Source organism: Cupressus sempervirens, chromosome 2 (assembly GCF_028749045.1).
Source record: "Cupressus sempervirens isolate cs-2001-9-10 chromosome 2, ASM2874904v1, whole genome shotgun sequence".
Taxonomy (NCBI): Eukaryota; Viridiplantae; Streptophyta; class Pinopsida; order Cupressales; family Cupressaceae; genus Cupressus; species Cupressus sempervirens.
This window is the reverse complement of record NC_143119.1, coordinates 444,105,521-444,129,383: the sequence shown is the minus strand read 5'-3', so window position 1 is coordinate 444,129,383 and position 23,863 is coordinate 444,105,521. Positions and strand designations below refer to the sequence as shown.

The window sequence follows — 23,863 nt, the reverse complement described above, 5'->3', positions numbered from 1 at the left end:
TAAATCTTGTCTTCTTTTGTGATCTTACTTGCTAGATAATGCATATATGGTTGATTAGGTATTATTACAGCATCTATTACAGTTTTGCAAGGGTTTTCACGTGAATATTGTGTTTTAACTGTTCTTACTTGCTAAATCTTGCATATATGGTTGATTAGGTATTGCTACAGCATCTAATCAGGTTTATTAATATACTAATTCACTCAACCCTTAGTATATTTGTGTATTTAAACATACCTCATACTCCTTGCCTGCTCTAGCCTTATTTTACTAACCAACAAAGAAACATAAACACCAGTAATACTTTATATCATGGCATGAAGCTCAAGTCCCTTACAGATCAATCTTGCAAATGCAGTTGATTAGGTATTGCTACAGCATCTAATCAAGTTTTAAGAAAATAAAATTTTATTACTATACTAATTCAGCTACCCCTCTGCATAATTCATAATTGTGTATTTCAATGTACCTCATACTCCTTGCCTACTCTAGCATTATTTTATTAACCGACAAAGAAGCATAAACTCCATTAATGCCTTATATCGTGGCAGGAACCTAAAGGCCATTACAAATATTTAATCCAAAATTATTGATAAATAACATAAAATAAAAGAATAAAATATTAAGAAAATAAAACACTATGCTACTCAAAATTAATGCCACAAATACATACATAACAAAAATTCAAGTCAATTTTAACCATGACAAACTCTTGATATACTAAAAAAAAACATCAAATATTACAACCTAGATGGTACAACTTGATGCGTTACCTAGATTTGATACTATGCACATTATTTTTAAATTATACATTAATATCTTTTTAAAATGCTCAATAAATTTGGCAACTCATGGTTTGAGTTTTCCTTTAATTTTAAGCAACATCCCAAGTTTTCTTGTGTAAACCAAGTTCTTGCCCAATCTGAGCTTTTCAACTATTTTGAGAACAAAATGACACAGATTAACTATTTACATGCCCCAATTCCCCATACCAGTCCAAATGGTTCCTTGACCATATTTTTTCTTTCAATGAATTCCATAGGAAAAAACTTCAATTGAAAGATAAGCATGACTGATAAGTACGAGATATTTTCCACAGCAAGTCAAGTTGTGATATTACTATCAGGATTTGACCGTGTGCTTTTTTTAGTCAACTCATTGACCCATGTTTCATTAGTAAGTGATTCACAAGAACCGATGTCTCATGAAAACAAATGGAACACTTAGCACTCATTGCATCTAAATGATGCTCACAGAGAAAATCACCTAGATGCAACAAGTTCTAAGTGTTCCATTCATTCTCATGAGAGATGGGTTCTTGTGAACCAATAACTCGTAAAACATGGGTCAGTGAGTTGACTCAAAAAAACGATGTTGTAAGATACCCCTTGATCTGATTAGACTTTTTGAGCTTTAGCTCATGAAAATTCCATCAAATAGTTTGCTTGCAATCTGAATACTTAGTTTTTTACTGGTTCTCAAATGCTGATGTGAATGTGTTTGTTGTTGTTTCTAAGTAATTCAAATAGGAAACCGCACATAACAAATTCTAGCACAATAATATAGAGATAATATTCATGCTGAAACTAAGAGGATTTGTAGATTTACCCAAAAAAAAAATCCTCACACAATCTGAATTATAATATAATTATAAAACTTATTGCAATAACCTGACAAGTGCTGATTGAAAAATGGAACTGTAGCATATCCTCTGACATCGCCTTATTTGAAATCATATATATATCTAAAACTTTACTATAAAGTAGATTGATTGCATACACAGTTTTTGATGGTGAACTTAGGGCCCATTTGGCTGTTGGAATTGAGCTGGAATTGAGAAATGCAAATAGCGGAATTCGCAGTTTGTTTCCAAAAAACAAAAATGAAATTGAATTTTCCAAATTCTATTTTTTGCCCAAAATAACCATATAAATCTTCCACCTCGAAAGATGGATTTGGAAAACCAATTCCAATTCCAATTCCACCTTTTTATAAATCGAAATTTATAAAATTTTCCAGGTTGTTTGCCTGCTTGCACTGCCTCTTGTACAGCCAAAACTGTGAGGGACCGAAATTTGTTCTGTCGAACATCGCCATCATGTTTTAATAGGTGGTGGTGATGTGCATGGCAGAGACGGTGCCATTTTGTGCGAGGAGTGTCCATATTCTCGGCTTCACAGTCAATTGGGCTTCTGCATCCCACAAGCATAAGCTCAACACAATGAAACCATGCACAAGGCTTTCAACATCATTTTTTAACTTCAAATTCTTTTGATAAACAGTTTCTCTTCGCACCTTAGAGTTTTCTTGATATACAGGGTTTATAGTACTTCTTGACTATAGACCATGTGAAAGAGAAAAGAGGATTAGTATGATGAGTGTATCGATTGATATGAATGACAAGCCTGGAATGCTTTCCAAGCAATACAACAGTTGACAATGATAGAATGTTGCAAAGCTACATTTATGCTCATGAGAACTATTTATAAAAATTCTCCAACCGACGCTTGACGACTGAAGCCCATTTTAATTAAATAATTGTTTGGACAACTGGGATTCCTTGGCATTTCTTTCAGCAAGCCCATCTACTCTTTAGAAACATTTTTTATTGGGTAATATGTTTTTGGTATTGCAATCATCTTGCTGAATTGCCAATATCATTAATTGCTGCCAATATTACTATAGCATGGACTTATAAATATGTCTACAATTATATTGTATTCATAAATTTATCTTTACTTTAATTGCAGCTATAATATAATTATGATCCTTAACTCTTTTCTTGCTTACTTACTTTGGTCCTTCCTTGGATGCTTCATCAAATGAACTGTCCTATTTATATCTTCACCTGAGTGGGGTCACATCTCTTCCTAAACACCCAATGCCTTTAAAGAGTAGCACCCTTTCAAAGCTGAGCACTGTCCATTATATCTTTTAATTAATCTTATTCGGCCTTATTCAACCACTGTTCTGTTAGACATACTAGACCCTTACTAAACTGCTATTTTCCTTGGTCAGCTCCTTGTATTGAATGGTTATTTGAACACAGATCAACCTCGCTTGGCAAGAAACTTGTCACATACTTCAACTGATTATTTTCTTGAATGCTAATGTGTATAAATATTAGTCAATATAGAAGATAGATATCAAAAGTTTGAAGATGTGGTAGATCCTGTACAAAATGTATCAGAAAATGTCATAGTGCACATTATAATAGTGACTACTAATATGTAACGAAAATGATTTCTTGGTAGACATGCCTCAGGGTAACAAAGTGGAATATGAATAACTCCTCAAAGAAATATATTTCACCAAGTACACGCTAGTCTCTTCAATTCTAACGACTGGAAAATTACCTCAGGTCCATTTGTGAATACTATTCAATGAATGTTCTACTTTATACGTCACATAATGTAAATATAGTGTAATCATCTATACATCTGCCTATGATATTTTGTTGTTTTCTTGGAAAAGTATCAAACAGCAGTCTGCTAATATGGGTGCATGTTCCCTGCAAGGAGTGGATATATTCCCTTACAGATATCATGTAATATAAACAAGTTACTTATCAAAGACCAGATTTCATTGCTTGATAGAGACTTTTGGAAGTTTTTCTCTTTGGAGAGTCCCCTTGGTCTGCAAGCTGGCAAGTTCAAAGCTCTGCTACCAACTGTATGTCTCCTTTTGGGATATTCTTATATTTTGGCCCTCACTATTGCAACTAACAATAAGAAATGTAATATAGCTAAGAGGATAGGGTTACTAATTGAAAGGCCTTTTAACAAGATTAATCCTGGTTAAGGCCCTACATTCAATATCAGCCACTTGGACATTGACATTAAATCATAAATCAAGACAACACTAATTTGTATGATTGTTAGCATAAATCATAAAAACATATAACATTACATGTTACGATTTTATTAGGACATTAATCATTCCAATGTGAATTCCCATAACAACCTTATTTGGAATTTGTTGAAATGTTTCCAAACCAGTCTCAAGGTTGGTTACCCTTGTACTGCAAAAGCGTCAAAGGTGGACCACCCTTCCATCCCTCAGTTCACCTTGTATGCTGGCTGTCCTCCTTGTTCAATACCAAGAGCACACTACGCGCCTTGGCGCACGAGCATCTATCTCGAGGTGGCATACTTGATCCATGGGCACACTAGGCCCATTGGCCCATGAGCATGGCATTTATCTTGGAGCAGCATACTTGATGGACCTCAACCCTAAGGGAAACTAAGCCCCTTGAATTACTGGCATAGCATTTATCTCGAGCTGGCATACTCAATGGATCTCAAGCCCAAAGGCACAATTAGACTAGCATTCATCTAGAGGCGGCATACTTGGGCCTCTTGAACTCGGAGGGCTGGTCCCCATTCCTATTTGGAATCCATTTATATAAATTCCAAATAGATTATCAAACAAATCCTTTATCAATAATAGTAAATGGAAACATTTAGATTCCTTACAAAGATCATTAATTTCTGCCAATATTGCTATAGCATGGACATACAAATATGCCTATAATATTATAATATTCATAGATTTGATGTACCTTTTATCTTATTGCTGCTATAATATTATTAATTTCTGCTTTAGCTAAGTTCTGATCCTTAATACTTTTCTTACTTATTTTCTTTGATCCTTCCAAGGATGTTTCATCAAATGAACTGTCCTCCTTTCTTATATCTTCATACGGAGTGGGGTCGCATCTCTTTGTAAACACCCATTGCCTTTGAAAGTTGCATGCTATTGCTGAGTGCTGCCCATCAGATTTTTTAATTAATCTTAGTTGACCTTATTCAAGTGTTGTTCTGTTTGATTGGAGGAGAGATAAGATCTACAGGAGACGGTCTGCAAGTGGGTGTGCTGTCACCATACCAGACCTGCAGACTGCACTGGTGGCTCTTTGTTATGATTGCAAGTGTCTTTGTTTTAAGTTCTGCACATTCATTACTGTTAGTTGCCTTGGTTTTTCCTGATCGTGCTTTGCATTTCTTTTCTTTATCGTGCCCTAGGGTTTGGTCTCTGCCTGGTCTTGCATGTGTTTGCCTGATCTTCCATTGACATTGAGTCCTTTTGGTGCGTGCCTGGCTTTTAGTCCTGGGTTTGTGTAATTGATGGCCAGTCCTGAAGCAAATGATGGCAAGGAGAGGCCGAAGGTTGATAATAACGGCGGAAGTAACACCAATAGTATTAATACTAATACTATGCAGAAACCCTTATACAGTGCTGTGGTTCCAGAAAAGTCGTTACCCTTTCTACCAGAATCTGCTGCATTTAATGGATGCTTTCATAGGCAGGAGCTGGACCCAGGAGGAGGAAGAATCAGGCCCAATGGAGATAGACCAGAAGGAGAGGAATCTGCAAGTGGAGAGAAACTTGGTGGAGACGGGAAAGGTAAGGTCCCAATGCTTACTCTAGAGCAGAGCAATGACATAGCAAAGGCTATATAAGTTCAACAAGAAAGAATAATGTTTGGGGAAAGAATTAGGGATTCTGGTTAGTTTTAGCAGGATGGTTCAAAAAGGAATGTTTGTGAGTTTTTTGAAGAATCATGCAATGCAGGAGAAAGTTCTTAAGAAAGGGCTCTGGAATGTGGGGCAAACCCTGTTTAGGGCCTTTCCATGGTCACCCAAGAGTAATCCCGAGCATATTCATTCGTCCTCCTCACCTTGTTGGGTTGAAATTCTAGGGGTCGAGCCTGAATTTTCGTCCTTCATTTCTCATATGTTGAAACCCTCGGGGACTGTTCTCCAAGTCAAGGAATCCAAAATTACCCTCCCGCATGTCAATGATAGGGCTCTCATGTCTCTTAACCCTAATGTGGTATTCCCTAATGAAATCTCTCTAAAAATTGAAGAGGACAGTTACTGTTGGTAAATTTTGAAGCCCGCGGATGATGGGGGCTTGTTTTCATTGCAAGTTAAATGGCCATAATCGTAAAGATTGCAAATTGTTGCAGAACATCCAAAAGATTTTTAATCCCCCTAATAATAGTAGCATTTCTAAGGTTAAGAGTAAAAATGATGAAAAAACTAATAATGTAACCATGGATAGGGTGCATATTGACAAATAGAATGTTGCTCCTAAAGATGGAGAAGAACTACCAGACAGCCTTTCAGGAAAATTCGTCACTTTGACAAACCCTCTGTATGAGGATGATTATGTTGTTCTTAAGGCCAATCATAGGAGGGTAAGGGTTCTCCCAATCCCTTTGTTTCTAAGCCACAGTATATACCTGTTAGTAGAGAGAAAGTCAATGATGATAATGCCCCCATTTTGAATGCTCAACAATTGGTTATTAAAAAGCTTAATAATATGGCCAACTCGAGGGTTGATAATGCATCCTTAGATCATAATAATGCCCTAGCTCCAAGCCTAACCAATCTGAGATCATATTTTGAATAATTATACCCTCAGTAGTACTACATCACAAGCTCAGAATGAGGAAGCTTATACTGAAGTTGTTAACGAAAAAAGGAAAAGGAAAACCTATGAAAGAACTGCTAGTGGAAAGAATTGTGAAAGGAGTAATAAATGCAGAACAATGCCATTCCAGATTGTTTTAATAGGGTATGTAAGCCCAACACCTCTAATAGTTAAGGATGACTTTACATATTCATAGTTGGATCATTAGAGGGCTTGAACTGCCTGATAGAAAATATATTGTGAGAAATTGGTGCAATAAGATTCATAATAAAGACATTATTTGTTTGCAAGAAATTAAAGTCTCGAGGTACCATGCTTTTAATACCCTCAAATTCCTTTGGGATAAAGCTAAGTGTTTATATTTTGGTCATCAAAGAGGAAAGGGGGGGGTGTGGGCTTATTAATTGGTCCCAACTTGGTTGACAGTCTAGTCTCATACAATTTCTCTCTTTCCCATAGGGTTATTTGGGCTAATTTTAAGTACAAGGACACTGATATCAGCATTTACAATATTTACGCTCCAAATGATTACAGAGATAGATCTAGGCTGTGGGATTGGTTAGCTGATTATCTTCCCGAGAGCAGTTGGTCATTTACAGGAGATTTTAACATGATTGAGGATTGCCAAGATAAGAGTGGTGGGATAAGACATGAGTGGAAAGGTAATGAACCGTTCTTTTGGTCCAAATTTAGAAGAAGATTCAAAATCAAGGACCCTCTTGAAAAATGTAGACATGAGTTTTAAGGGATCTGGTTTACTTGGTGTAACAACCAAGCCAATTGTAGAAGAATCTATCGTAGATTGGACAGAGTCTATCTAAATCCCTTTATTTTCTCTTTTAACCACTACCCAGGGAAGTCTCCCATTAATGTCACTACAGCCAGACTCTCTGATCACTCTCCTATTTCAGTTAACATTCAGCTTGCTCATGTTAATGAGGGTACTCCTAAGGTTAGAAAAAGTCATTTCAAGTTAAACACCTCGTTATTAGAGGATAATGCCATTAGAAATGCATCTGTTCTCTCTAAGTTCTATAATGGCAATTGCTTTGTTAGACATAAATGGGAGACTATGGTTAATATTTGGAGGCTACGTCACAAGGTTCGAGTTCGAGTTCGAGTTCGACGACTATAAAATTCGGATGAAATTCGACAAGGCCAAAAAAATCGAAAAAAAATCGACTTTAAATTCGCTTTATAGAGTTTTTTTAGTATTTTAAACAATATAAGTATGTCCAATAAATTATCAAGATAGTTTAACATTACAACATAGATTTGAAATCTTTATAAAAGAATCACATTTTGAAAATAAATACAAATACAAGTAGTTTATAATTTTTAAAACATTAAACTTATAGAACAAATTATAGTAATTTAACTTTATCATTTTATAACATAAATTCAAAATATATTGATATTTTATTTTAATTTTTCTAAACAAAATTAAAAATTAAAAATTAAAAAATACGTTGATTTACTACATTTAAGATTACACATAAACAATAAATAACTATTAAAAAAAAATTAATATTTTAATAAAAAAATTATACACTTGAAAAATAATAAATTTTCTTTCATATTACTAAAAAAATAAAAAAATTATAAGACACAAATTAAAAATTAAAACAAAACAAAATGCAAAATTATAAAATTAAACATTAAACAAAAACTTAAATGTCAAATGTTGAACACTAGCGATAAGCAGGTATTCAGCGGCAATTTATTCGACGGCAGGAGCTCGACAGTCGCCATGATACTGGATCATTTGCTGTGAACACTTTTCTATCGATGGACTGCCCTAGCTGGACTTTATTTTTTTAAACTATGGAACGATTAAAATGAAAAGCCGGTCAATGGTTCTGTACGAATTAGAGGACGAATTTAAACGAATTTTTTAGATTATGCTGAAATTAGGAAAATTTCGAACTTCATGCATGAAGTTCGCCGAATTCTGTGACACAGTCTGGAGGAACTTGCTTCAAATCATTGGGAAGCTAAAGACAAAAGAATGAAAGGAAATATCTACCAAAAGAGACTGAATGAAATTGAAAAAGATCTTCAAGAAAAAGGCAATGATGTTGTCTTAGAAACTGAGCTGATTAACACTAAAATGCAATTGAGGAAGATTCAGAATCATAAAATTCAAGGTCAAAAAGTTAAGAGCAATGGCTAATTGGCTTAAGGATGGAGATAGAGGGTCTAAATATTTCTTCAACCTCATCAGAGCCAAGCAAGCTAGAGAAAATATTGAGTCTATTCAGACTGATGATGGCCTTATTAGTTATAAGTCTAGGTAGTTTGAGGCAGAGGCGCACTTACCGAAGCAATTGGCCTCTAGACTCGGACTCGGTTGAGTCCTAGCAGAGTCCACACAGATTCGCCGATTCCAAGGACTCACCAAACTCACCAAGTCCCAAACCCGAGACTCTCATTGGTGGCAAAGAGATAAAAGTGCAAAAAAATAAAATAACCAATGACTTAAGTTGCATTTTTCCAGTTGTTATAACATCTATTTGACCTAAAAAGGTCATTCCACTATTTGCTTATGCTTGTGATAGAAAGGAAAGAGTTAGAGAAGTGTATTGGGGTTTTGCGAGAGAAATCAGCAAACCGGTTAGCTCTCCCGCATCAATTGCTGATGGTTTGTGCAACTTTGTACCTTGCACTTAAGCATTGAGAGGAGCTTTAGGAAGCATTTGGAGGAGGCTTCTACAAACTTACTTGCATTTCCATTGTTTGACTTTGTGAAAATTTGAAGAGGTAAGCAACAAATTGCATTTCTTTGTGTTGTTTTGTAATATGTTTTACATTCATATTTTTTACTTTCCATATTGTTTACATTTGTTTAGTCTCTACTTCTACTATCTACTATTTAGAATTTAGATTTATTCTAATTTATCTTGATGACAAAGTAAGAAGGCCCTAAAGTTTAAAAATCCGATTTGATGCTAACTTTTTTCTATTTATAATATATTCATTTTGCAGCAGCAAACACATTGACATCATGCCTCAGGGTGAGCCTTCTGAAAGTGGAACTAAGCCTGCATTTAACCCTAATGCAGACCTAACTGCAATAGCAAGGGATAGAGCTTGGAAACATGCCATCATGGACCACAAACAAGGAGGTTGTTACATGTTGGCATTGCAGTGTAGTATATAATGGGGGAGGAATGAATAGATTGAAGTATCACCTAGCACATATTCCTAGGCGTGATGCTAAAAAATGCAAAGATGTACCCCAAGATGTTATGCGAGACATGCAAACTCTTTTAGAGGAAAAAATGAAGAAAAGAATTGAAAAAAAAGAAACAAGAAGAAATGGCACAACTAGCCCAACAGGATCTTCTAGTTTTCGCTCTCCATTATCCCTACTCCACCTATGGATGCTACTGCTTCTATGAGTGTGACCATTGGGACTTGCATTCGTAAGCAAAGATCGACACTTAATTCCATGTTTGTTCCACGCACGGCTCCAAGTGCAAAACCATCACTTGAGAGCATGGGTTGGAACAAGGAGAAGAATGATTATGCAAAACTGGCAGTTGGAAACTTCTTCATCTACAACAACATTTCATTCAATGCAACAAGGTACTTATTTATTTAAATTTAAATTTGTCTTACTTGTCTTGCTTTCAACTTTCAAGAGACAATAATATGCTTATTTTGTTTATTTTAATTTGTATTTTGTTTTCAAATTTAATTATAATATACTAATTTGTTTAACTTTGAATTTTATTTAATTTGTTTTAAGTCCCCTTTTTGGCAAATTGCAATCAATGTTGTTACTGTTTGTGGTCCGAAGTTCAAAGTCCCTAGTGCTGACGAGCTAGGAGGCCCTATTTTGACCCAAAGGGCAGCTGATGTAAAAGGTGCAATCAAGGAGCAGTGTGAGGTGCGGAAGACAAAGGGTTGCACCATCATGACTGATGGTTGGATTGATAGGAGTAGAACACTCAACTTTCTTGTTTTCTCATCAGGTAATTGTACTTAAGTGATTAAGTTTATAAATTATGATTCATCATTAAACATTAAACTAATTTGTTTCTTTTTCTTCAGGTGCCACAGTTTTTTTGAAATCAATTGATGCCTCAAGAAAAACAAAGAATGTTGAATATCTTTGTGAGGAAATGGATGAAGTGATAAAAGATGTGGTGAGGAGAATGTGGTGCAGATACTTACAGATAATGCAACAAATTATGTTGTTGCAGGAAAACTTCTTATGAAGAGACACCCTCACATATTTTGTACCCCTTGTGCTACTCACTGCATTGACCTCGTGTTAGAGGATCTTGGTTAACTCCCTTAAATAAAACAATTATAGAGCAAAGAAGGAGTGTATGCAAATTCATATATAATCATATATGGGTCCTCAACCTCATGAGGAAACACAATGACCAAAAGGAATTGTCTCGTCCATGAGTCACTAGATTTGCAACCAATTTTCTCACATTGAAATCTTTGCTTGATTCAAAGGAAGGTTTGAGACGCATATTTGCTAGTGAGGAGTGGATTGCATCATCATATACAAAGACCAATGCAGGGATTGATGCAACGAATCGTGTTTTTGATGAGGCTTCCTTTTGGACACCGATTGTTGATATTGTGACAGTAATTTTCCTTTTTGTCCTCATTTCAACTTTTTTTGTTTATGAAATTATGTTATAAATTATTGTTCATTTTCTAAAGAAAAAACTTAAAGCTGATTGTTTCTAACTTTCTCTTCCAACTTTCATAATGATTACAATTCGTAAAGACGCTTGTTGTTCTCCTACGAATTGCTCAATGGGCTACATTTATGAGCGCATGGATAGGATTAGGAGGCCATTCGCTCTTTTTTTGCAGGAAATCCAGATAGGTATGGGCCTATATGGGATGTCATTGATAGACATTGGCACAATCTACTTCACAAGCCTATACATGCGGCAACCTACTTCCTTAATCCAACATACCAATTCAGCCCACATTTCAAGGCTGATGATAAGGTGTGGAGTGGCCTCTATGATGTTGTAGAGAGAATGTCACCTGATTCAAGAGTTGGAACAATTCTAGTCCGTGAAATTGAGTTGTTTAAGAAAAGTCAAGAAGACTTATTTGAACAGGAGTTGTGCAAGAAAAATAGGACAGAATTGATGCCTAGTACAAATCTTTGATTCTACATCCTAATTTATAATTCTATTACCATTTTAATTTGATAAAGTCAAAATTATTGAATTGATTTAAAATTTTCTTGTTTCAAATGCATCGTGTGAGATGTTTGGCACTAAGGTGTCAAATTTACAAAGGATTGTGATTCGCATCTTGAGCCAGCCATCTAGTGCATCAGGATGTCAATGTACTTGGAGTCTATTTCAGCATATACACTCAAAGAAGCGCAATAGGTTGGCAGTGAAAAAATTGAATGATCTTGTCTTTATTCACTACAAACTTCGCCTTCACCATAGACAAATCCTGGGCACCGATACATCACCAATTGTATTAGAGAATGTTGATCCACATGTAGAGTGGAACACAAATAATGTCGATCCTATCTTCGATGATGAAGACATGGAGTGGGTTGATCAAGTGGATCAGGAGGCTGAGGCTCGTGATGGCAGTTGAGAAAGCTAGAGCGCGAGGAGACAAGGTGTAGGACCCTGAGGCTAGGAGTGATGGATCCAAGTCTGATGATGAAGATTATGTCAGTGAGGATGAGGATGAGGATGAGGATGAGGTTCAGCCTCAGACACAAGGAGAGAGGATGGCTCTACAGTCTTTCATGACTTATCTTAGGCGTACTCATAGAAGAACATAGGCTACTATGACTTATTTTGATATATGTTTTGAACTTCTGATACCATAGATTTCGTAATCCATGAATATTGTAGACATTTGACACTGCAGTGACATTATGTTTAGTACTTTAAGTTTATAACTTTATATTGTGTTATTCAATTTTTGTCCTTCGGAAATTTGCTTTTATACTTATGTGATCTATGCAAAATTGTGTGTGTATTAAGTAGCTTCTATTTATCTCAATTATTGTATATTTGATGTTAATTGACTAAAAGATGCATGAGAAAATCTTAAAATCCTTAAAAATCTTTTGAGTTTCAAAGAGGGGTAAACGCTTTGACCTGGAGCTATTAACCAGTGAGGCCACAAACGGGGGACCTCATCCCCATGAGATTTGAACCTTGATGGCAAGGATAACAACACACCAACTTAACCATCACAATATGCCACTATTGGCCAAATCCTTAAAAATCTTTAAATTTCATGGGTTTTTTAAATTTTCGAGTACTTGCAGAGTCCGGTCGTCTAGTCCAAGTCCGGGTCGGATTTTGACTTTCCGAGTAAGAGGCGAGTCCGAGTCCCGTAACTATGGCTATAACAAAGAGATCATGTGTGTTTTCCATAGTTACTACAAAGACCTCTTCACTTCTAAGATGGACTGGGATAGGGTGGAGGGCCTTAGAGAATACCTTAAATTTATCCCCCATAAAGTCAATAGAGAGCAAGCTAAAACTCTTAGTCAATGCATTGACGTTCAGGAAATTGAAGACATTATTAGCTCTATGGCAAATGGGAAGTCACCTGGTATTGATGGTATACCAGCAGAATTTATAAAAAGAATAAAGAATGGATTGCTATAGAACTTCTTCAGTTGTATGATGAATACTATGAAGTGGGATATCTTTGTGATAATATTAACAGAGGGTGATCAAACTGTTACCTAAAGGAGGTGATAAATCACAAATTAAGAACTAGACAACAATCACTCTTCTAAACTTATTATATAAGATTATTGCCAAGCTCCTTGCTAGAAGGCTTACCGATATGCTTAGTGACATTGTTTCAGTTTCACAGACTGGCTTCATTAAAGGAAGATATATTCTTAAAAACTTGATCACCAGTTGGGAGGCCATGCAGTGGGCTAAAGATAGTGGGCAGAATGCTGGTATGATCCCCCTTGACTTTGAAAAGGTATATGATAGAATTGAATGGCAATTTGTGTTAGGAGTGTTGCAGACTACGGGTTTTCTTCCTTTCTTTTGTAAATGGGTTAACATACTTTTTAAAGATGCCTCTTTTATCATTGAGGTCAATGGAGAATTCTCGGAGTCTATCGTTCTTGGTGGATCTATAAGGCAAGGTTGCCCTCTTGCCCCTTCTCTGTTTGTGTTGGCTGCAGATGCTATGTTTTATGTACTCAAAGCCAATGATTCGGGTCCCCCTTAAAGTTATTAAGCTCCCTAATAGTGATGAGTTTATCTTAGAGCAGTTTGCTGATGAGGCAGCCTAGTTTATTATTCTGGAAGAAGCTAATTTTGACAACATGCTTGATAGGCTACTCTTCTTTTGTAAAGCCTCTGGAAAATTTCTCAGATGAAATCTTCTATTATTGGCTGGGATGACTCCCCCCCTGCTTGGATTCTGAATAAATGTTGGCAATGGGCAGGCCCTCACAATATTGTGAGATACCTTGGCATACCTTTCGTTGTGAATCCCTCCCTTAAAGAGATGTGGAACTGGCTTTATAGCAAAATTGAGAACAAACATAGAAAGTAGCAGACACATATGCTATCTTTAGCAGGTAGAGCACAAAAAAGTTCAAAAGATTCTCTCTTCTCATGCATTGTACTATGCCTCAGCTTGAATGTTTTTTAATTATCAATACTATAAGTTGCAAAAAACCCTTAGAGATTTCCTTTGGTCTGATGGCTTGGGTAATAAAAGGAGGCATTGTGTTAGGTGGTAATGGTATTGTCTTCCCAAGAAGTTGGGGGGTCTTGCAATGAGAGATGTTTGATTAGAAAGCATAACCTTAGCCTCCAAATGGAGTATCAATGCCAGAGATGGTAATCAGCCATGGAAAGTGCTGATTAGAAATAATCTCTTAAGAGCCAAGATTAAGAAAGGTAACAGTGGATTGAGGTTCCTATCATTGATATTGTCATCGGAGATTTCGAGATTAAAGTTGCAGGATCTAGTGTTTTCCTATCTTTGTGGAAGGCTTGGAGTCAGGTTAAACATATGTTATGCTCTAGGGATGTGGTTGGTAAACACCGCTGGTATACTGTTATGGATAGATCTTTATGGTGGGTGATTGCTCAAGATAATAAAACCTCTGGCCCTTATTCAGTGTTGTTCTGCTAAAGCATGGAAGAGTAAGGCATCTCTCTACTACAGGATATTATGGTTGAGAAGCAAATAGGTTCTTGGAAAACTCTTAGAAATGAATTCCAGTTGCCCTCCTCTCAAAAGAAAACTTGTACTTTAATTAATAAGGCTGTTGGTAAGCTCTTCCCTGGCCAAATTTCCAACACCAGCCAATATACTGATCAGGTGAGGTGGAATGATGGTAAATTTTAAAGAGACTCTTCTTGCAGGCAGATATATAATGTGATGAATTATGATGTGATTATCTTTAATAGAATCAATCCAACCTGGGGCTTTAGTTGGTCTTGGACTAAATGGCAATTTGTCTTTGATTTGTTTTGGCATTCTCATGTTGAGCCCAATAAGGTCTGCTTTAGATGGTTGTCGATTCTCCAGAAACTTGCTGTTGGTCATTTTCTTTCTCCTTTGGGCAAGCAACCTATTATTTGTTCTTTATGTAAATGTCAAGAATCTTTTGACCATCTTTTCTTTGAATGCAGTTTTGCTTGCAAGATTTGGTCTTTGTTTCTTGGTAACCCTGTTCGGTGGACTCATAAACAATGTCTGTCTTGGCATGATATCCTTGCTGGTTTTGTTGATAAAGTTTATTCAAAGCTTAATTCTTTTTGGTTTGCTCTTACTAATGCAGTGTTGTGGTTCATCTCGAAGCAAAGGAATGAGGAAACCTTCCAACATAGGCAGCAGGACCTTACTGCGTTTTATATTAAACTCACCCTCTCTCACATAATGTCACAGGTGATGGCCATTCTGGAGATATCAAGGGAAAGATTCCTTGCTCTAATCAAATAAGTCAATATGATCATTTTCAAGGAGGCCATTCAGCTGTTCAATTTTGTGGCTTCGGACTTGGGTACCAATACTGATAATGTTGGTGGGCAGCAGGAACCGGGGCATAACAGTGTAAAGAGTACAATAACTTGCAGAATGTACAGAACTTTCAAGCCACTCAAACTAACATGAATAGGGACACACATGTCGTTGGTCTCAATAGAACTCAAGAGAATTGTTTTTTCTACGGAGATAGTTGGGGTAATCCCACATTCAGGAGCAATAACAGTGAAAACAGCAGTAGTATCCAAGAGGAAGCCTCCTACTATGGTGATGGCTGGGGTCACCCCACATACAGGAACAGTTGCAACGATGGTTGGAATTAGTGATCTTCACATTTTCAGTTATATCTTTTTTTGTATCTAGTTAATACTGTATCTGCTGTATATTTGCTCTAAATGTAATATTGTTATATCCAGTCTGATGATAGTTCCAGACTGAACATCTCGACATCTTTTATGGATGTTGTCTTTGCTCCTGTATTACAGTTGATTCACTATCTCTAATAGAAAAAAAAAGCGTTGTTCCGTCTGCCCTTGTTAAATAATAAAATGTTATTTACCTAGATGCTGGGTCCTTCTATGGACTAGTTATTTAAACCCTGGTTAGCCTCTCTTGGGATTCTTCACTTGGGAAAAATTTGTATTTATTCTAGTTGGCTGTCTCTATTAAATCATATTCCCTAAATTAAGAAGACTGTGATTTGTATTAGTTTAGGAGCTGCTAACTCAAATTTGGCAGGGGTATGACAAGTTGTGCATATAGCTTTATTCAGAAGCTGAAGCACTCAGGCCCTTATCTGCCCTTATTGTTGAGCCATAAGAGCAAGCAAGGTTGGAGCTCCTCTATGCCTTCGCCACTTCTGAACATATGTGGTTGAGGGCATCCAACAAAGTAGTCTGCATTGTAATTGAAAGTTCAAGCAGGAGTAGCACTCACAGAAATGATTATTCTTGTAGATTACAGGGGACCTTGAAAAGCTTTGCAAGAAGAGTAACAGCAGCAACACTTAAATACAATAGGTGTTTCAGGTTATTATATGTGTAGAGTTCTTGATTTGGTATGATCCACCTTGTGGTTCATTAGACATTTCCAGTCATGTTGTATGGTCCTCGAGACTTACTTTGTCTTTGTTTTGAACTGTGGTTAGGTTCGGTGGCATAGATCTAGCCTCCCTGTTAATAGTGTTGCATTTATGCATTTGGACAGTTTATTTCCTTCTCTACTTCCAAGCAACGAAGGAGCACGTTGAACTCTTACAAACTTAACTAAAAGAAGTTTCTTACACAAGAATAATGAAAAAACTTCCCCAACTAAGTTTAATGACAAAATCAAGCTAACATTTTAGACAAGAATACAAACCCAGGATGAATACAAATGACAATATCAAAAGCCTTAAAAGATAAATTGGAAAAATTTAAGAGCCACAACATTTTCTCTCTAGCAATCTGTTAGTTTTCAGGCTATGGTAATAAGATTCAGTAATCAGAAAATTTAACCCTAAAACTTGGCAAATTAATAAGCAATATGTAAGTCAAATGAATGATCTCTGACTATGCTAATCTACAAACACATACTGCTGAAAATACAAATGGTTAATACAGAGCATATACATCTCAAACCTACAATTCTCTACTAATTAAACCTAAAAAGAAATGCACTGCACTATCTTAGAACTTGAACAGCACTCACAACCCTGCATTTTCTTTTATAGGTGAAGAAGGCTAGCAACTATAAGTACAACTTACCTTACATAAGTCAAACTGCCTAAAGACTGGAAAGTTCCTATCTAATACATTTTAATTTTTAGTGGATAAGAGAATTGCTGCTAAGGATGGTACCTAGCTGAATGTAAGATAACAAAAAAAGAAAAACAATGTTTAAAGTTGGAACAGCAATTAACGCACTGCAAAAAATGAACCTTCACATTTAAATCACCTAATCAAAGAACAAAAACAACACCTACAGCAATTAACTCACTGCAAAAAATAGAACCTTCACATTTAAATCACCTAATCAAAGAACAAAAACAACACCTCCTAACTACCCGCAGCACTTCTAAAAACTGATGATGAATGCATTCCCAATCATGCATGTGCCTCCATCACAAAGATGCCTATTAAAGGCTCCTGCTCCTTCAGACACAAATCTCTCTGCCACACAGAAACCAGAGAGGTCTCTTTGTTCACTGCTGCACCATTCTGACGCTGCTTGAAGATGACTTCAGCCCATATATGCACACAGGCCAAGGCTGCTACTGGGTACACTTCTCTGCTGAGGGGATACTGCAGTACACTAATCATAATGCACTAGAGAACATATTCAGAGTAATAGTGATAAAATTCTAACAAAATACCCTAAACAGTTGATGTGATTGTGGAAATTGGTGTTAGCTCTCGTTGCTGAAGCAAAATGAAACAATAACAAACAAGTTCCTTTCAGATCTGGAACAAGACAAAAAGGTAAGATCAAGAAATGACATACAATGCCATGTAGTAGGCCCTGGATCTCCATGTAGCTTAAAATTATAAAACATTGCAAAAGTTTTGCTTAAAATTACACACACACACAAACACGCATATTATTTTTTTAAAGTTTCGACTTCGGTACCAAAAATAGGACATGTGGTCCCAAATCATGGATGACGTGGATATATCATTTTCAAATGCTGTGTTTGTTGTAACCTGCATTGATGGACAAACTCCAACTCTGCAGTCCCAGAGTTCAGGACACAGGCCCTCTCTCTCAATTCATCCATAAACCATTCAGTTTTCACTCAAGTCAGAATGGACTCAACAAGATTCATTGTGTCTCAGGCCAGCCATGCTCGGTGGCCCTCATCACTATTGCACCATATTGAAAAGGGCATTCCTAGCACCCCAAAATTGAAGGTAACAAACTGGGGTCAACAACATCTCATAAACTAAAGATAACTCTGGCACAGCTGCACCTCAAATTATTTTTCCAGTGTGAGAAGGCAAAACCTGATTACACCACATAGCACTGCCTTACAGCACTATTTTCTAGTGAGATTCATTAGTGGATTGCCACATCCAACCACTATCTACAAGGTGTATTGCTTAATCAGATCACTGAATCTACAAGTTTCAGACCAGCAATCACTCAGAGCCCCATAGCATATCCAGATCCATCATATTGCTGGGTGCAGATCCACAATCTCTAAATGATTCATAATAATCTTCTCCTCGTGCTATTACCATGTCAGCCTACAGACATATAGCAAATGGAAGGAATTGTTGCTGCATTGTTTTGTGACCTAGATCTGGCTGCACACCAGCAATTTCTATGTCTATTAAAAATGATGTCTATAGTGGTATCATTAACTGCATAATTCAGCTTCTACAGAACAGATTAATGGTATAACTTGTAATCTGATGTTCAATGTTTAACTATCCTTTTTTGTACCAAACTGCACAACAAACTGATGCCAGGGATAAAGTTCAATAAGCTGTACGACTCTTAATAACCTAGAGCTATCACACTACTAGCTACAACCACTTTATAAAGCAAAAGTACTTCCATTATTGATGTTCTATGTGGTGATAGTTTGTTGGTATTAAAGGCAAAAAGCAAAAATTATGCATCCAACTTACAACCAAGAGTTGACTAACAAATATCACAGCAGATCATACCTCCATATTAATGCACTCTATATGGAATGAGTTTGGGCAATGATCACACAGGATCAATTTTCCACCAAAGTGACAGATCTTGCAGGTGTCATCACTTTGAAATTGAGCTTTTCTCTTTCTTAGTCTTCTTGTTGGGGCTCCATGCCCCTTTGGCCTGTTATTGTTGTCCAAGATCTTCATCTGACATTGCAGCAATGAACTGCCATCTTCTAAAACAATATTGGTTGACGGACGGTGAAGCTTGCTTCCTGCGTGGAATTCAAAATTACTTAGAGTATATACATTTCTACAACATTTACATCGAATTCCCTCACGAGTTATCCAACCCTCTGCCATTGAGTAATTTTCCTTTCTATTCCAGTAAAAAACTCTCTGGTTTTCAGCCACCACATCATTTTCTATCATCCAGGATAAAACAGAGTGGACAGTACGCCGACCCTGACTTAAAGATAAATCCTTTGATCTTTCTGAAGGAGAAAGAAGTCCCTGCATTTGGTAATCATTGGTCAATTTGTCATTTCTTTTCAATAAAAGGCTGCAACGTTTTGATTTTTTTTGTTTCTGAACTCCCACTGAATCTTCCAAATTAAATTTACGCTTTTTACCACTTGAAAAAGTAGCCTGTTCTGGACCTTGCCCAGAAATTTTAGATTTTGCTCCTCCTGTGCTTGCATTGGTTTGCACCATGTTTTGGTCAAAGCACTCTGATTGAAAATCGCATACCTTTGTCTTCTGAGATGATTTTGGTAAACATAACACAGCACATGTAACCCTTCTCCGCTTAGTGCCATGATTATGAAGCTTCCCACCTTTGTTAACCCCTTGTTTCAATCCTTTATAAATTTTGCAAGTATCTTCAGCACCATTGCCCTTAAATTCACACCTTGCAACTTCTGATGGGGCAGAGACTCTCTGTGGCTTCTTTCCAAATTCAATACTGCAAGCTAACTTGTTTCTCCTAACCCTCAACCCAGAATTCTGTAGATGCTGAGATGAAGACACACTACCTAGCATATGATTATTCGATGCTTCAACCACTGCAGTATCTTTACGATTCCCATCTGACATTGTTTGAAGCTTCTGCTCCTTCTTCCATGCCAAACAAGCTTTCAAAAGAGAATAGTAATGATGGCCTGTTGGGGAAACATAACGTATATCACATTTTTCACTGCCATGGCGATTTTTAAACTCAAATTTCCATCCTACAGCTAGAAGGTGCATTTTTGCTTTCATGCAGGCTTCTTTCTTTCCCAAATTATCTGTATAGTTAAGGACTGCTGGAGGGCAATATTTTGAATCAAAATTTACTTTATGTACACGCTGCTCCCATGATAGAGTTGGAGCTGATAGGGGTTCCAATTTTTGCTTCCCTACAGGTTTGCTGGAGATTGCCAAAGCATGCGCTTTGCAATTAACTGACACTTTGTGAGATATTTCCATGGCACTTGTGAAAGCATTTTGATCCTTCAATCCATTTGTTAAAGACTCTGATAAGCCTGTATCGATGCACTTAGTTTTGTCCTTTAAAGATGTTTTATAGGACGGAGACTCTGAGACCAATGATTCAATGCACTCCGATTTATCCTTCAAACCTGCAGGTCCTGCACCATTCAATACAGCACTGGACAACACCCTATCAACATGTCTCTTTTTTCCAGTTTTTTTTTTTTTGACGAGTAGATCCTTCAATAATACTGTGTCATAGCTATCCATTTGCTCCTGCAAAACCAAGTTGCTAGCTCCATTGTTGAATGCTTCCCTGCCTGCTGAGCCTGCTCGTCCCTTGACCTCTGTCACACTCACCTCCTGAGATTCTAGTGAGCTTCTGCTACATTCTTTATCGATACAATCTATTTCAACACCCAGACCTCCTGTACTAGATGATGCATTACACAATTCTTTCTCTCTGGGATCCATTCGCTCTTCACACCCCAACACAGGGAGACATTCCAATGACATGTTGGTACTTTCATGAATGGTTGCCCTCAAATCTTTTTCAGTAGTATATGAAGCAATTGGAATATCTGAAGGGACAATGGAATCTAAAGCATCTCCAAGAACAGATGTTTTACAGCAAATTATGGCCCCAGCATCATTGTCTTGGACCAAATTAGATACAAGGCTCTCTTCAGACTCCTGAGTTTTGTTTGAAGCTTTAATTTCAGCATGCAACGTTTCCTGTGTATTTGAGTAATTACAAGTTAATCTTGAATATTCTGTGGAAGATTCCATAAATGGTAATATTTGCTTTGAAGGCTGTGCTGTAAGTTCCGCCACAACTTCCTTCATCAACTTGGCACACAATTTTTCTTCTTGGGCGGCAGCAGTCCATTCACCCACCTTCTTTGTAAAACCAATCTTCTCTCTTAAATAATACCAGACTACCCTAATAGACAACCCTTCTCCTTCAAAATTCTCTAGCATGGAGGGCAAAATCCAATGGCCACGCACGCTCCAGGTCCCCTCCCTTTCATCCCAGTCCTGTGTGACCCTCATATTGTTCTTATGAATCACATGCACATCGCCTTCATCTGGAAAAAGTACCGACCTGTTTTCAGAGTCTTCTAAATCGTCTAAAAGAATGCCCTCCCACCAAGCATCTTCAAAAAAAGCATCAACACAGAGGCCATATTTATATGCCCATCTTTGCTCGGAAGCAGGAGGTAACGGCCTAATACAGCCCCTGTATTTTTTATTTTTACTTCCAGCCTTGGAACTCAAACCTTCTATTGCTTCAGTTACTTGAATATTTTCCACAAGCTTCTTCACTCCATCTTCACTTAGAAGCTCCTTATATTCAACATAACGTCGCAATTTCTGCAACTGAACCACAACCCCTGCATGCCATGATCCTCGCAGCCCCTCCTCATGCTGCCGGACCTGCATAAAATCTGAGTTTACTTTCTGTGGAAAATAAATGGCCACCATAATTCTTAAAGAAAAGCAGTAATAATCTGCCAAAGACTTGAAGATTTAAAAGTCCATAATGTTTTCTGACAATGAGCTTAAGATAAAGCACAGGATAATGTAAAGCTTCTATGCCTTTTATTACCGAAAAGCTATTTTTGACACAAATAACATAAATTCTGCAGAGAATGCAGTAATAATAAAAAAATGACTTAAAGCTGTGACAATATATGATGTTTCGACAATAACCTCTAAAATATCAATAAGAAAAATAGTGAAAGCTTAAACAACATTTTTTTGCAAAAGCTTTATTTCAACTGTACATTATTATTGTACTTAGATGCAACACTACTTCATTTTTTTTTAAAACAATACAATTGAAGTTATCACGCGTAAAACCTGAGCTTAAAACCCCTGCAGATATTCAGCCCTTGTACATATAAGTGTATTGATTTCAAAATGTTCTAAAACCAAAGACACCTATCACTTTAAGCGAGTAATTGAAATCTCAAGCAAACAAACAAAAAGTACATGCAAAATTATAGCTCCTTCAATCAAGTTACAGCTCCTCGAAAGATTTCGGCGTAACAAAGCACAGCTCGTAAAGCAGAGGGAAAAAAGTGGATAATGTAAAGGAAAACATAACATACCTCTACATCTTCTCCCAAGAGAAGTTTCTTTTCAGCAGCCATTGCCAATGTCATACTCACAGATATCAGCTCTCTTCACGACAATCGAACAGGAGACATGAAGAAGAGTTCACAGGCATGTTCTGCTGATACCAAAAACCCTACCCTAAGCAAAAACAGCTGAATTGGCAAGCCAGCGACCACGATTACAATGACATAAAAGCTGCTCCCTGCCTATCGGCGGCCAAATTCAGCCCCAATGCGAGCTGTTCTTATGTTTTTGTTCCTTTCCCACGCTAAACCTCAACGGCATCGGTCATATTTGCCGCTTAATTTGGCGGCTCCAAGCGGAGATATTTAGCGGAACGATAAACGAGCAGTTCCCGCGAGAATGTGACCATAGAAAGGGTAGGAAGAGTTGTTTATTGTTATATTTTTTTCGTAAAATTAATTTTGAAAGCCGCTTAATTTTCGTATGCGTTTTTGGGAACACGTGGTGCCCCTTTTCCCTTTACTTGAGCCCCAAGTTGCTAAGTACGGTCTTAACAATCTGGGACTGGGACTGGGACTGGGACTATATGGGGTTTATCGTAGGTTCACTATCATATCTATCGGCCCTCCCAGGGTTTATCATTTAGGTTTAGTACCGTATCTATCTTTCCAAGAGTTGATGCTAGAGATGTTGTAACAATGAAAGACCTACTTCTAATCATTTTAAGTTTTTATTCTATTTAATTTTATAAAATTTAAATTTGGGCGCTTTGAAGCTATAAATCAGTAAGAACAACGATACAACTTGACCATAAGTACATATTGTTATTGCCAATATTTAAATCTTAATAATTCAAATATTTATCACTAAAATAGAATGGACTTTAACAAAAAAATATTTTTATAGATATAATTCAAAAAATAAATATTATTAATTATTATTAGAAGAAAATAAGTGATAATCAAGATGGGTCATATATAAGAAATTTAGTAATGACAAGATAGTTTAAAGAGTGTATTGTGGACAAAAATAAATATTTATATTTAAAATACATGTATTGATAATGAAATGATCTATATAAGTGTTAAGCATAAAATGATTACTTAAGAAGAAGAAAACACAATACTCGAGATGAAAAATACAAGTTCCTTCCAAGTAAATTTACTTCCAAGATATTTTCTTAAATCAAATTGTGATTGACATATATTTCTTTAAATGAAAACTTATTAAGAGATGTAAAAAAAAAATTAAGTTTT

At 36.6% G+C, this 23,863-nt stretch overlaps 1 protein-coding gene across 2 annotated transcripts in view; it reads right to left on the bottom strand.

Annotated features, from left to right (window-relative positions):
* LOC149572978 (uncharacterized) overlaps positions 1–23,011 on the bottom strand; it is an 87,292-nt gene extending 64,281 nt beyond the window's left edge. For both annotated transcript variants that reach the window (XM_089814109.1, XM_089814110.1), the window contains exons 1-2: positions 22,637–23,011; positions 19,080–21,959 (exon numbers count right to left, since the gene is read on the bottom strand). In XM_089814109.1, the coding sequence (XP_089670235.1) occupies positions 19,080–21,959; positions 22,637–22,690 (2,934 nt within the window). In that variant the 5' untranslated portion in view covers positions 22,691–23,011. The remainder of the gene's footprint in view (positions 1–19,079; positions 21,960–22,636) is intronic.
* Between the last annotated feature and the right edge of the window lie 852 nt (positions 23,012–23,863).